At 41.4% G+C, this 15,021-nt stretch overlaps 1 protein-coding gene across 2 annotated transcripts in view; it reads right to left on the bottom strand.

Moving 5' to 3' along the window:
* The window catches only part of Phf20 (PHD finger protein 20), a 103,264-nt gene that overhangs the window by 26,388 nt on the left and 61,855 nt on the right, over positions 1-15,021 (bottom strand). Inside the window, exons 5-9 of one of the 2 annotated variants that reach the window (XM_041670339.1) lie at positions 12,265-12,344; positions 8,808-9,195; positions 3,649-3,762; positions 2,609-2,797; positions 876-1,055 (exon numbers count right to left, since the gene is read on the bottom strand). In XM_041670339.1, the coding sequence (XP_041526273.1) occupies positions 876-1,055; positions 2,609-2,797; positions 3,649-3,762; positions 8,808-9,195; positions 12,265-12,344 (951 nt within the window). The remainder of the gene's footprint in view (positions 1-875; positions 1,056-2,608; positions 2,798-3,648; positions 3,763-8,807; positions 9,196-12,264; positions 12,345-15,021) is intronic. The other variant, XM_041670340.1, reaches the window with a different exon arrangement.

Genomic DNA, 15,021 nt, shown 5'->3' on the forward strand with positions numbered 1-15,021 from the left:
CTGTATAAAATGAACAGCCAGAACTCTGGCATATAGGGAGGGGTCAGAAAGGGAGTTCTGAGTTCAGCTCCTCTACACATGCTGCAAACAGTCTATTCTCAGTACTTTAAGGGTTTCTGGAGTCCACATTTTGATTAGCCATTCTGTTAGATAGAAAGACCTAAGATAGCATAAAACAAATAAGCCCACTTGGAGAAAATGATAATACAGCTAAGACTTTCTACTCAAGAAAACAGAACCAGGTGGCTTATGCCTACAATCCCAGCACTCAGAGGCTGAGACACAAGAATTGCCATGAGTTTGGGGATAGCCTGGGTTACACAGTGAGTTCTAAACCACCTTGGGCTACAGAGTGAGGCTTTGCCTCAAACAAACAAACAAAAAGCATAAAAACCTACTTAACTTAAAAGCACAACATTTGTTAGTTTCTAACACTCCACTGACAAATACCTTTCTGTTCACTTTATATTTTTGTATGTGAGCCTAGCTTTAACGGCTGAGCCATCTCTTCAGCCTCTCTTCACTTTATAATAGACAGACAAACACAAAGACTACATGGGTCACAGCTACTGATCTAGAAACCACACGAATCTGTTCTTTGCTCCATGTTACATGCATAACATTCACAAATAAGACAATTTAGAATAAGGTTTTTTTAAAAAAAACTTACAGGTGTAGTGGCACACACCTTAAGTACAAGTATTCTAGAGGCAGATCTCTGTGAATTCAAGGTCAGCCTGGTCTACAGAGCAAGTTCCAGGACAGCTATAGCTGTTACACAAAGAAACCCTGTCTCAATAAGCAAACACCTTATAGTTGAAGTAAAAGTGCAAGTATACACATAAAGCATGGTTACATTAATTCTAAACAAATACCTTCAACAGTCGAAACCTCCTGTGCCTCAGCAAGAGGAGAGAGTGGTTCTGTTTTCATAGTGTTTTCTCCCATTGACTTGCAGTTCAACTCCAAGTCTGCAGCCCCCAATCCATCCCCAAAGGAGTGGCAAGTTAATACAGGTGAGACCTGGCCAGCCTCCAATGGAGATTTCAATTGACCTAGAGGAAGAAATAAATAAAGAGTGCTTAGGAAATACATATGTATACAATCAAGAAATAAAGAGTCTGAGGTTCACCTGATCTATATAGGGTTCCAAGCCATAATGCTACATAGATAGACCCCATCTCAAAACAAAAAAGGAGGGCCAACAAGATGCTTCCAAGCCAGATAATCTGCAGCCAGTCCCCAGTACCCACACAACAAAGAGAACAGAGTTCCACAAGTTATCTTTTGATCACACATACTGTGGCGTATGTGTGCGCGCGCGCACACGCGCGCACACGCACACACACACAAACAAGTAAGTGAAATGTAATTTTTTTAAAAATTTTAAAAAAAGAGGGGCTGGAGAGATGGCTCAGTGGTTAAGAGCATTGCCTGCTCTTCCAAAGGTCCTGAGTTCAATTCCCGGCAACCACATGGTGGCTCACAGCCATCTGTAAAGAGGTCTGGTCTCCTCTTCTGGCCTGCAGACATGCACACAGACAGAATATTGTATACATAATAAATAAATAAATATTTAAAAAAAAATTTTAAAAAAAGAAAAGGCCTTCCACCCATACAGCCAGGGCTATAAGTGCTTAAAAGAATTTGGTTAAAGTGAAAGAAAGTCAGCAAAAATGCACACATATCAAGGCAGTATCAACAAAGGCATAGAAGCAGGGCTCCCCAGGCCATGTGCCTCCAGCCTGACATGCAGCACAGAATAACAAGCAAAAACAACCACAAAAGCATCTGAACCCTCTGGGAAGAACAATACACCACCAAAATATTTGGATTTTAACACAGTCTAACCTGGGACTGGAGAGATGGCTCATACTGCTGTGGCACACATACCTATACACATACACACTTTTTTAAAAGAGTTATTATTATTAGATTACATTTTATTTTCTATTTATGGGTTTTGGTGGGGGTTTGTTTGTTTGTAGCTGGCCTGGAATTCATAAAGATCTGCTTGCCTCTGCCTCCTCAAAGTTGAGATTAAAAGTTATACAACCATACCCAGCTGTGTATGTGTGTTTTACCTGCAAGTATATCTATCTGTGCACCACATGCATGCAGTGTCTGCAGAGGCCACATCAGAACAGAAGTTACAGGTGGTTATGGGTCGCAAAACTTGGGTGTTAGGAATTTAACACAGTTCTTCTGCAAGAGCAGCATCACTGAGCCATCCCTTCAGCCCTATACACATTAATTAAAAAAAAAAAAAACAACTTCAATACAGTCTAACACAGAAACCTATACAGTGGCTCAGAGGTTAAGAGTGATGGGTGCTCTTCCAGAGGTCCTGAGCTCAATTCCCAGCAACCATATGGTGGCTCACAACCATCTGAAATGAGATACGGTGCCCTCTTCTGACCTGCAGGCATACATGCAGGCAGAACATTGTATATATAATAAATAAACAAAACTTTAAAGAAAAAGAAAGAAAGAAGAGAAAAGAAGAGAAGAGAAAAGAAAAGAAAAGAAACCTATACAGAAGAATCTAGACTGGTTTTTTAGTAGACAGGCACCAGGCAGGCTAAATACTAAACAGACACTGACTTACCTTCAGCAGATTCCTTGGCACTGGATGCCTTGTCTTGTAGAGGATTCGTATCAACCGTATGAACCAGATCAGGTACAACCGAGTCGGAATCTAGGGTCTCATGGGTCCCATTAGTAGACAGCCTGGAGGACCGTCTCCTGGACAAGTCTTTATCACTGTTTTCAGAGCGGTTTTTGGACTGTTCCTGGGCTGTAAACCATTCAGAGAGTTGTACTCAGAAACCAACAGGAAAGAAGACTTCCACTAAGGCAGATTCTGAGCTGCTCGATTCTACAAGGACTTTTCTACAGAGACTTCTGGAATGCCAGACTGACAGCCTCTCCTAGCTTATAGCAAAACTAAAACCTCTGCTAGGAAGTTACTTTACTTTGTTAAGAATTCCTAGTCTGAGCTGGAGAGCTTATAGCCAAGTGTCAAGAATTCAGACTGAAGAGATGTGCAGAGGCACGTCCTAATCTTGACCATGGCTCTATTTTGGAGCTTCCAGTGTAAAAGACTGTATGCTGACTCCCAAAGTAAGAGCTGCAAGAACCGTATTTAAAAGCCATTACAATCCTTTTTGAAGACAACATGTTTGTTTTCTAGTAAACATTATATATATGCACACATATAGTATTTCTAATGTTCTGCTTGTTTTTCAGTCCAAGACTCTCTATGTAGCCTCAGCTCTCCTCAAACTCACAGAGATCAGCTTCCCTCTGCCTTCCTAGTGCTAGAGTTGAAGGTACATGCCACCATGCCTGGCTAAAATTTTTCTCACCACATGAAGTTCATCCTTACTAGGTCATATAATATCTCAAAAGGAATCCCAATCAAATACACTTTAAGGAGACAGATATGCTATCACTGAGCCCAACACAAATACAGATCACGTTGCTTCCAGCAAAAACCTACTGACACAAGCACATTCCACTCACATTCACATTAGCTTAAGGACAGTCATGAGCATTCATAAGAAACAGGACTGACAGACAGAACACAGAGGTTGACCCAAATAACTTATCAAATTCTAGGCACATATACATAAATTGGAGACTCACATGAATTTTTGTCAAGTCGGGGACGTTTTAATGGGATGTCACTTCTTTTTGATATTTTCCGTCTTCTCAATTCCAATGTTATTGGTTGCAAAGTTTGAGAGTTTGAATCTACAGCTGTAATATATACAAAGCACACAAAAATATATAACTCTTAGTGCCTAACTGAATCTTTTTACAAATAAAACAATATTTTGTGTGTGTACACACACATACACACACACACACACACTTTAAAGAGAGAGAGAGAGAGAGAGAGAGAGAGAGGAGAAAGATATCCTTATAGATATTAAGATACAGTAAGACTCTGCCTCAAAACTTTAAAAAAGATACATTATTAAACTCTGAAAATGAACATTCATACTTTAAGGAAAAAGACAAGACAACTAATTAACTGAGTGACAAACTGTTTCCTTGGGAAAATTTGACACACTCTGCAGACTGACTTACTCAGTTTCTTTTTGTGGTCTTGCCTAGGCTCTAGCACTTCTAAAACCTCTTTAAAACACCACATTCCAACATGACCTCTTAAAAACATAAAGGTTCGCCAGGCGGTGGTGGCACATGCCTTTAATCCCAGCACTTGGGAGGAAGAGGCAGGAGGATCTCTGTAAATTCGAGGCCAGCCTGGTCTACAAGCTAGTTCAGGGCAGGCAACAAAGCAACACAGAGAAACCCTGTCCCGAAAAACCAAATAAATAAATAAATAAATAATACAAAGGTTTGTAGGCAATATAAAAGTCTTGGCAGGGGACAGGAGAGGGATGGTGTTTTACTAAGTTGCTGAGGGTAGCCTGGAATTTGTAAGCCTCCTGCCTCAGTCTCTGGAATAGATGGGATTGCAAGCATGTACTACTACTGCACATGCTCCTGTCGTCTTGTTTTATTTGGAGGAAAGGAAAAAAAATTAGACAGTGTAGTACCTCAGAGGCTGGTCTCAAACTAGATATATAGCGGAGGATAACTTGAAACTCCTGATCCTCTTGCCTCTACCTCCTGGGGTTACAGACAGTCACTACCATATAAGGCTCCTGCAGTATTGTGAAAGGGTACTGCAGGAAAACAGGAGCTCACAAAGTCTAGATTGGTGGTTCTCAACCTATGGGTTGAAACCCCTTTGACAAACCTTTAGCTCAAAAAACATTTACATTACAATTATAACAGTAACAAAATTATAGTTATAAAGTAGTAATGAAAATAACTTTACGGTTGGGGGTCAACACAACATGAGGAACTATATTAAAGGGTCACAGCATTAGCAAGGTTGAGAACCACTGGCCTTGAACTCCGTATGTAGCTAAAAATGACCCCCACTTCTCAAGTGCTGGGATTACAGGCTTGTACCAACAGTGCCTGACTCACAAGCATTTTGAGCATCAAATCTTTTCAAAACCTACTGCCCAGTCCAAAGACAGAAAAGAACTAAAACTAAACAAATCCTGACCTACCCAGTACTTAGAAAACCCACCCATGCAGGCTCACTCTTAAAATCTGTGTCAGAGTTAGGGCTTGATTACTGTTTTCATTGTCTATCTGCTACTCAGTGTTTTTGTTCTGTTTTGTATTGTTTTGAAGATCTAAATGAAAATCAACACAAATCTCAGTGCCCCAGACATGGCTGTAGAGCACTAACCCAGCAGGGTAGACACTAAGTCCCTGGAGGTGCTTCATTTTCTATTTTTAAGCTTAAAGCATAAGACACTCTCCTCAAATCTGAAAGATGAAAATCCAAAAAGAGTCGGAAGAAAGATTAGGGAGCCTGGCAAGAAAGCAGAACTAAAGAATCTGAGGAGGGGCAAAAGAAGATAGAAGAGGACTATGGACAGGAAAAGGAGGATAGAAAGCAAATGGGAGGAAAAAGAGAAAAGACTCAGGTAAGGTCAGCAGCTTCGGTGTGGCAGAAGAAGAGAGGCAGCACCCAGCTCTGAGGAGGCAACCCCCATGCTTGGCTCTTGTTATATTCAATCTTCCCAACATATCAACATTATTCTATTCCAAGTGGCGGAAACTTGGATCCAAGGTTGAATCTAAGCTAAACATCAACACAAACCAGTCTATTCTACACAGCTCAGAGTCTGCTCCCAATCAGATCTGTGTAATCTGGGGAGCTCAAGACTCCACCACGTCAATGAACGCAGGCTACTTGATTTCTTAAGGGTGCCTGAACTATGTACACAGCATCAAACAAGCCTTCTTCCTTTTGATACCACATACAAACACGGACCTATAGGGAACCCAAGTGTTCCCCTAACTTCCCCAGAACACCTCATCTAGGAAGCTGTTAACAGCCATGAGCCCAAGGTCTCCACAGATACTGACCAGGGAGTACTTGGGCACAAGTGCGGCCTGTTCTTACAAACGCCTCAGTCCAGTAATGGGAAACTTGGGAATGCCCCTCTCTAAAATACGTTCTAGCTGGTATGCAACCACACACTTAAAAAAGCAAGAAATGAATGCAGGGTAGACTGAAACCTTGGATGGCTCCAGGAGAAGTCTGTGATCTGGGACACAGATATGCCAGTACCTACTCCAAAGACTCCAAACCGCAGCAGGAAGAGCTAAACTGAGTTGCAGACAAGTCCCATTTTCTATCTCTTCTTTCTCCCTGCATAACTGCCCTTCTCCAACTTTCAAAAGAATGTCTGCTTTGGGGTCTCTAGATGTAGCATGGTATGAAGCATCTGTGTGAGCAAACATTGGGTTCAATCCCTGAAGGGAGGGAGGGGAGCCTGCCTCTCACTCCCTATCTGAACGTGGTGTACTACCCGGGATGGTTCAAACCTCTAGACGGTTCCAACTCACTCTTCATCCTTGAACACAGACGCACGGGGTACCATCTCAATCTTTCTGAGGACAGTATACAACTAGTACCACTCTCAATGCAGAGAGAGCTCAGTTCATCAGGAGTCCCACAGGCCTTGGTATTACTGCTTAATTCTTTCTCGAAAGGCAATCAAGACACCAACTAAACTTAAGGACAATGCTGTCCAACAGAAATACAATGAGAGCAAGAAACGTAAGTTCACGTGTGACCAAATTTTTAAGCAATCATACTAAGAAATTAAAAACTAACTTTAAGAATCTATTTTATTCAAACCAATCCATCTATAAAATATTTCAACATGTAGTCAATATGAAAAATAAAAACCAAGAGAGGGCTGTGGGCAGAACTAACAGCAGACACAGCACTTGTTTATCATGCAGAGGCCCTGGGTTTGACCCCCAGAACAGCCAATTTAAAAATAAGGGGGGGGGGGGTTTGGTGGTGGTGCAGACCTTTAATTCCAACAGGTGGAGGAAGGAAGATTTCTGAGTTTGAGGCCATCCTAGTATACACAGAGAGTGAGGTCCAGGACAGACAGGGCTAAACAAAGAAATCCTGTCTTGATAAACAAACAATCAAAAAACCAAAGGAAAAAAGACTTTTTACATTGTTTTGTGTGTGTGTGTGTGTGTGTGTGTGTGTGTGTGTAAATGTGAGTGAATACAAGTCCTGCATATCACAGAGCAAGTGTGGAGATCAGATGACAATGCAGGGGATTGGTCCTTGTCTTATACCTTGAGATAGAGTTTCTCTTCCCATCCCTTGGTGTATGTGACAAGGTTGCTGGCCCACAAACTCCCAGTGAATCTCCTGGGATGGGCAATCTAGAATTACAGACATGCACTAAAGTGTCTGCCCTTATGTGGGGTCCGGAGAGTCGAACTCAGGTTAGCAGTCATATGCAACAAGGGCTTTACCCAGTGTTTTAAAGGGGGAGGCATGTATTTCACCTGAAGACAAATCAGGTTGTATCTAGACTCCTATAAAATTACAACTCAGATTTGAGGAGGATATACTACTACATAAGTAACTTAAGGTACACTTTTCCACTAGGTATCAATGAATGGGCTATTACTCCAGTTTTGACAAAATACATTTCATGTCAAATTTTACATTTTAAATTATATACTGAAACTGCTTAAACGTGTACTGAAAAAAGAGATACTGTGGGCTAGGGATGTAGCTCAGTGGTAAAGCATGCGTTTATCATGTGCAAGGCTATGGGCTCCCAGGCCAAAAAAATACAGATATTGCTTGAAAATGTGATCGAGTTCACAGTTTTTCAATGTTCATGCAAACTGAACAGAGAATGTGCAAAGAAGGAAGTCTAAAGAGCACAAATACACTCAGTCATGGGTGAGTTCCATCTAGACATCCGGGGACTGCTCTTCCTGCTACCAAACCACTTGAGGAATTCCAAACTTATTACACTTCTTTTTTATTTTACTTTATTTTATTTTATTTTTGCTTTTTTGAGGCAATGTTTCATTCTAACATGAACTGACCTGGAACTCACTATGTAGCCCAGGCTAGCCTTGAACTCATGGCAATCCCCTAGCTCAGAGTTTATACTTCCTTTAAATAACTGGATATTATTCCTTAAATCTATATTGAAGCCTTAATTCTTACCAATTTAATTACCAAATTATCTTTCTATTTAGACTGAGATGTCCCCTTCCATAAATATCTTTTAAAAGCTCAACGTCTTTTTTTGAGACAGGGACTCATCATCACAAAGCCCCAGCTAGTCTTGAACTAATCATCCTCCTGCTTCTGCTTCCCAAGTGTTAGTGTCACAGGTGTGAGCCACAATGCCCGGTAAGAGCTCGATTTTAAAAAGTGCCCTTGCCTCCAGCTCTAACTTTTTTTTGGGGGGGGGGGGCTGCCTCCCTCAGAGGCTCATGTTTGTGTGTGCTTGGTTCTGGTACTAAGGCCTGGACCCAGGGTGTCATGTAGGCTCTGAGTGTGCCCTACAGCTATTTGTACCTCCAGCCCCTGTTGCCTCAGCTCCCACTCTTCTCCCCTTTCATGTTTGCCCACCAGGATGTTATTTCCTCAGACTGACGTCATGTGAGCAGGCACAAGGAGAAGGCCTCAGTTCCCTTGGCTCTTTCAGGGAAGATGGGCTGTCCACTCAGAAGCTCAGCCATGGCCACACTCCCAACATGTTCACCTGGACACACACCTCACTGAAATTCAGCTCCACAGGCATGATTCGTTTTCAGGCCACAAGCAAGTCACAAACACGAAGGACTGAAGTACAGAAGGTATAAAGAACCACAAAGGCCACAGGAGAACACTGGCATCACCCATTGCAGAGCCCACGTGGGCAACTCACCAGTAGGAGCTATGGAAGGGGGTCTGCCTCGTTTTCTTTTTGGCTCCTTCAGGTTCTCTTGTGGGCTCTTCACAAGGTCATTTTCAGGCTTCTTTTCCACCTGGACATCCCCAGAGTACTCCCTGTCGTTCTCCGAAATGTTCTCCTTGTCTTCCTTCTCGTTCTTGGGAAGGCTTTTCTCTGACACTTTGCCCTTTTCTGAGCAGGTCAGCTTTCCTTCTTTGTCAGGCTGTTTGGGTCGCTTTTCTGTCTTTAAGGCTTTTTCCACTTTGTCTTTCTTGACGTTGGCCGTGGTTTTTCTCTGTTCTTTAAATTTCTCTCGTTTCTCAGAAGATGACGAAAGACTTTTGTGATCTGTTTCTTTAGGCCTAGCATTACCCACAATATTCTAAAATGAGCAAAATAGCGATGAAACACTTTGTGATTACTTGCAAATACACAATCAGGAGGTTGCTTGCACACTTATGCAGACAATGAAGACACTAAGAGTACACAGGCCGGGTCATACGATGCAAAGCACCAGGAGAGTATCTGAGCTTGGAGGAGAGTATCTGAGCTTGGAGGAGAGTATCTGAGCTTGGAGGAGAGTATCTGAGCTTGGAGGAGAGTATCTGAGCTTTGAGGACTAACCCTACGTTTAAGCCTCCTTCTGAGACTCTACAATCTCCCTTATGACAAGGAGCCACATGAGATGAGTTACAGGGATGTCAACTAGTGGGACTCTTGACTAGAGGCAGTGTTTCTAACAGAAGTGTTCTCACTTTCTTATTCAGGGCTTTTCAGAGGCCCAGTGTATGTGCTGCCCAGCTTTATGAAGAAGAAAACCAACTGGTAACTGGAGGCTTAATAAGAATACTGTTCAGAATGCCCAAGACAGACCAAGGACTCAGGTCTCAGGTCCCTTTCTGCTAATAGCTAAGCCACTTACTGGGTTCCTGAGCTGTTGGATATTTTCTCCACTGAAAAGTAGTACTGCTTCTAATTTGTTACTAAATTACTTTAAAATTCATTCTAAAATCTTGTGTCCTGGTGTGACTGTCTCCTAATAAAGTTGACTCTAAAAGTTAGAATTTCTAACATTATAATTAAGTTTGTTTATGCATGAATCCCTCTTCTACAATCCTGACATCACAGGGCATCCCTAGCACACACATTCGAGGTGCACTGATTTCTCCAGAAGTAGGAACGGAATTCTCAAATGCTCAACAACCAAAAATAAATTTGTCCCACAGGGAAAAGTTATAAACAATGAGACTTTTTTCTTTCTTTTTTTCTTTTTTAGTTCTAATACTATTCTGTAAAAAGCCAGACACTGAGAGGAACAATTAACAGACATATGCAGTTGTACTCCTTCTAGTAGGGGGTAAATATCAATTCTGGTCAAAGATTTGAAAGTTCCTACTTCATTCAGAAATGAATTTCCTGAAACAGACTTTGCTAACAAAATAATCAGACTTCACAGTGTGTACAAACACCCTGATGTGCACCCGGAAACGAGTCATTTCAGGGTAGCTACATGCATACTATAGAACACTGTAGAGCTACCAAACAGCTGAAACTACAGACAAAGGAACTCTGGGGAATGTTATATTGTTAAAAGAACAAGCTATAGACAGTACATGCACTTAACACTAATTCTGGGACTAACACACACATTTCTAACAACAACAAACCAGCAGGACAGACACAAAGTGTCAAACACAGAACAAGCAGAAGCCTTCATCTGAGTGGGGTAGTTTTGCTTTCCTTCTGCTTTCCAGCACTTTCCAGATCTCCTACAAGTAAATATTCATTTTATAAACTCAGAAAATAAAATGTGACTCAAGACTAAATTACCAAAACATTTAGAGTAACAAGATTCTACAGTAAAAATTCACCTATTCCAATACTTTATAAAAAATTTTTAGTCAGCTTGAGTCAAAGGACTACAGCCTCTTGGCAGGTAGGTGTAGGGTGTCTGTCTGTCTCTGTTTGTGTGTGTGTGTCTGTCTGTCTGTCTGTCCATCTCATCTATACATGCACATTTTGGAGCTGCCCGGTGTGTCTTGGTGGCCTGCTGGGACTGAGAAAAGGTGAGACACTCACAGGCACCGGAACTGAGAAGGGAACTGCTTGTAAATCTTCCCCCAGCAAGGCCCCACCTCCAGGCCATAGTCAATTTACTGAATAAATAGTTAAACTCTATGGGGTTCATGGCACATACATATATTCCCCAGCACCTGGGAGGTAAAGCAGGGGATCACTATGAGTTAGAGGATAGCCTGGGTGAGAGTAAGAATCTGTTCCAAAACACAATTTTCTTTAAAAAGTTGAACCTTCCCTATAAAGAGCTGCGGAGTCTCAGGACCTCTCTATCTACCAGTTCCATTCAAGCCCGTATTTCAGTTCCTCTGCCTTTATCAACTCATTCCACAAAACTTCACCACAAAAATGACAAAGTTAAGAACAAAATGGCACAGTCAAGCACAAGGGCCACTTTTTAGATGCTTGAGAGGCAAGCAAAGAAAAAGAAAGCATCCGTCATCTGGGCAACGTGTCAGCATGTTCTCAATGCTCTCTAGAGGAAAACCAGCAAAGGCAAAACGTTCCTGAGGCTCCTTGAAAGTTCTTCTGCCCTCAATATTTATAGAAAATCTGGTGAAATCTGTGCCAAGTGGAAGCACTTGATCATCACAAGAAAAGAACCAACAGGTTACAGCACCCACAGTCCCACTTCCACCCAAGCAGAGGAACCAGTGAGGATGTCTCAGAACCAAAAACCTTTGGCTAACTTGCTTTAGCTGTTTCATCAGTAACTATCAGGATTATAAGCAGTCCAAAAAACACCAATACACAAACTCTGGTTTGATTAAAACATGAGGAGGAAAGACACTAAAGAGGGAGAAATCATAAAGCATTTTAAGAAGTCTCAGAGCTCTGTAAAGAAAGTCTGTCACAGCGCTCAAATGTTCAAACTTCCTATGTTGGGTGAGGGTACAGGAAGAGGATAGAATCAGAACACTTGAAAAGAAATGAGAGAGGGCTGGGGAGATGGCTCAGTGGTTAAGAGCATTGCCTGCTTATCTAAAGGTCCTGAGTTCAATTCCCAGCAACCACATGGTGGCTCACAACCATCTGTAATGAGATCTGGTGCCCTCTTCTGGCCTGCAAGCATGAATGTTGGCAGAATACTGTATACACAATAAATAAATCTAAAAAAAAGAAATGAGAAAACAAAAATTAAACAATGGGGAATATACTTAGCATTTTCAAAGAAGAAAATCTGTGTTAAAAGAAAAAGACAAAGAAATACAAATATCACAACTTTTGAAAACCTGTGTTATTACTTTCTGGCCAAACTGTCAGATGGAGGAAATAAAGACTTGTCATCATAAACACATGTAATGTCTTTATTTGAGAAACAAAAGTACAATGTTAGCATAGTTCAGAACACAAAGCACAAAACTACATTTCTCACCTGATCTTTGGAAAAAGCTTTGACATGAATATGTTTGACAGTTTGAACTACTCCATCATAAAATTTCACAGTGTAAGTACCTAAAATTCAAGAAGATATGATTTTAACTTGCTGTTTCATGAAAGCAGCAACTTTTAAAGAATATACACAAAGGAGCTCCAAATACAATAAATGTGTTTAAAAAAAAGCTGAAGAATCACACTGAGGGCAGATTCACAGTGGCAAAGTACCCACTTAGCATGCGCAAGACCTTAAGTTCGATTCCTAGCACACACACACACACACACACACACAAAGGCAAATTTAGCTTCCTATTTAATTGGTCAGACTGGTTTATTTTTTTAATCTAAGCAATTCAAAATTCACTTTAAAAATTTTATGCTGTTTGATCAAAGTAAGAAATATGTACACTGAATTTGAGCCAAGGGGAAAAAAGAACAGTAAAACAATTAAAAATAGATACAGGCTTACTAATTCCTTGGTGAGTGGCATTTGCAATTTAATCTTTACTTGATTTTCTGTTTTGAAGGGCAGTAATCAAGTCTTTTTTAGAGGTTGTGTGAACCTTAAAATCTGTGAACCTATCTTGGCCAAAATGCTAAATGCTATCCAGCAGTTGTTCAATAGGAATCCTGTGAAATATTAAAGATAGAAACCCATACATCTAGGAATGTTTGTGGATTTCTTGGTGCTGGCAATTGAACCCAGGGCCTTGTACATGCTAACCTCTCAATCAATCAAATCTCCACCAGAGCAGAGTGACTCACTACTTACCCACTGAAACACTGTAACATTTCCATCTCCTCTTATTTTTTAATAAAGTAATTTTTTAAAATTATGTAGTTGAAAATAGTAGTTGCATGCTGATGCTGGCTCTTACCAACTCACAAGCTGTTTTTTTTTGAGACAGGGTCTCATAATATAATTCAAATCAGCCTGAAACACACTGTGTAGCAGGGTTTGGCTTGATTTCACAGCTATTATCCTACCTCAACCTCCCAAGTGCTGGGATTACAAGCATAGGCCACCACAGCCAGTTCTGTCTTCACAGTGTGCAACAGAAGTATCTTCCTACCTAGAGAGTACCACTCAGTGAGCCTCAGGCAGCCAACTTAAACAAGCAACCATATTACATTCGGTAAAGGCTTTCTGGCTTTCCAGCTAGCTACTGGCCCGTTCCCTCTACTCTGAAATCCTCATTTGCCACCTGCGGAAATTTACGAAAGGTCTTCAAAATCAGAGAACGTATCTCAACTTCTTCCTCATACAGTACTCAACACACAACAGTCCAGTGCTCAAAGCTACCACACCAGTGACACTGGCAACCCCCTGAGAAGTGTAGCTCACCAGCCCTACCTTGGGGAGACGAAATGAGAAGTGCTGGGAGCTGGACACACGGGGGCTTTTAGCAAGTCCTACAGGTGATTCAAATGATATAAAGCTGAGAAACACCTCCGAAGGCAATTGGCAGCTACCTCTAGACCTTTACTGCAGACCATTATCCAACAGACATCACCACCACAGAAGGAAACTGACTAGGAACCTCTCAGAACACACAGACAGGCTCGGTCAAGTAAAAGAGCAGCAGTTAGATTCAGGATAGTACAGAGAACACCCGGGAAAGAAGGCATAACTATTCTCTACACAGGAGGCTCAGCCATGTCATTCTTAGGCCACGACAGCAAATGTTTAAGCTCCCGTCTTTCTTTCCCTGCCCACTCAGTGTGGGTGATATCTAGCAGAAGAGCAACTGCTAAAGAATACTAAACAGAGCTGTTTCTTTGGGTTTTTAAGATTGACTTATTTTTAATTATTTTCTTTTATTTATACTTCATGTATAATGGGTATTCTGCCTGCATATATATCTGTGTACCATATGTTTGCAGTGTCTGAGAGGTCAGTAGAGGGTGTCAGATCCCCTGGAACTGGAGTTACAGATGGTTGTAAGCCACCGTGTGGTTGCTGGAAATCAAAACTGGGCCTTTGGAAAGAACAGGCAGTTCGCTAACCACTGAACCATCTCTCCAGCACTCCTTCTGATCTTCTGTGTTATATTTTTGTGGGGGTGGGTGGGGTTTACTTGTTTGTTTATTGTTGTATGAGATAGGGTATTATTCTGTAGACCAAGCTGGCCTTGAATTTAACAGGTAGCTGAGGCTGACCTCAAATTCATTGTGGTTCTCCTGCCTCACCAATGCTGGGATTATGGACAAACAGTGACACTATATCCAACCTTTGAAGACTTCTCAAGGGCTAGGGAGATGGCTCAGTTTAGGGCCCCAGTACTGATATGAAAAAGACTAACTCTGAGGCCTATAATCCCAGCACTTAGGAGGCAGACACAAGGAAATGCTTGGTACTTACTGACCAGCTACTATAGCCAAAGTTCTAGGTTCAGTAAGAAGCATTATCCGAAAAGATAAGGTAGTGAGCAGAGAGGGGGTGGGGAGAGATATGTACAGATACATATATACTAAACAAACAAGTAAATAAAGACTTCTCAAGCAACATGGTGCAATGTATCTCTGGCTATGTAGGGATAAAGCTGAGAAATGGCAACATCAAGATTAAGCGCTCCTTCAGTATTTTTAAATTCAATTATATTTTATTTTGTGTGTATTGGTGTTTGTATGTATGTCTGTATACTACTGTGTGTCTGTTATTCACAGAGGCCAAAGAGGGCACTGGATACCCTGGTTTTATAAACAGTTGTGAGCCAACATGTGGATACTGGAAATCAAACCCAAGTCTCCTGGA

This window comes from Microtus oregoni, unplaced genomic scaffold, assembly GCF_018167655.1.
Source record: "Microtus oregoni isolate MIOR12 unplaced genomic scaffold, Mior012 000020F_ref0000438, whole genome shotgun sequence".
Taxonomy (NCBI): domain Eukaryota; kingdom Metazoa; phylum Chordata; class Mammalia; order Rodentia; family Cricetidae; genus Microtus; species Microtus oregoni.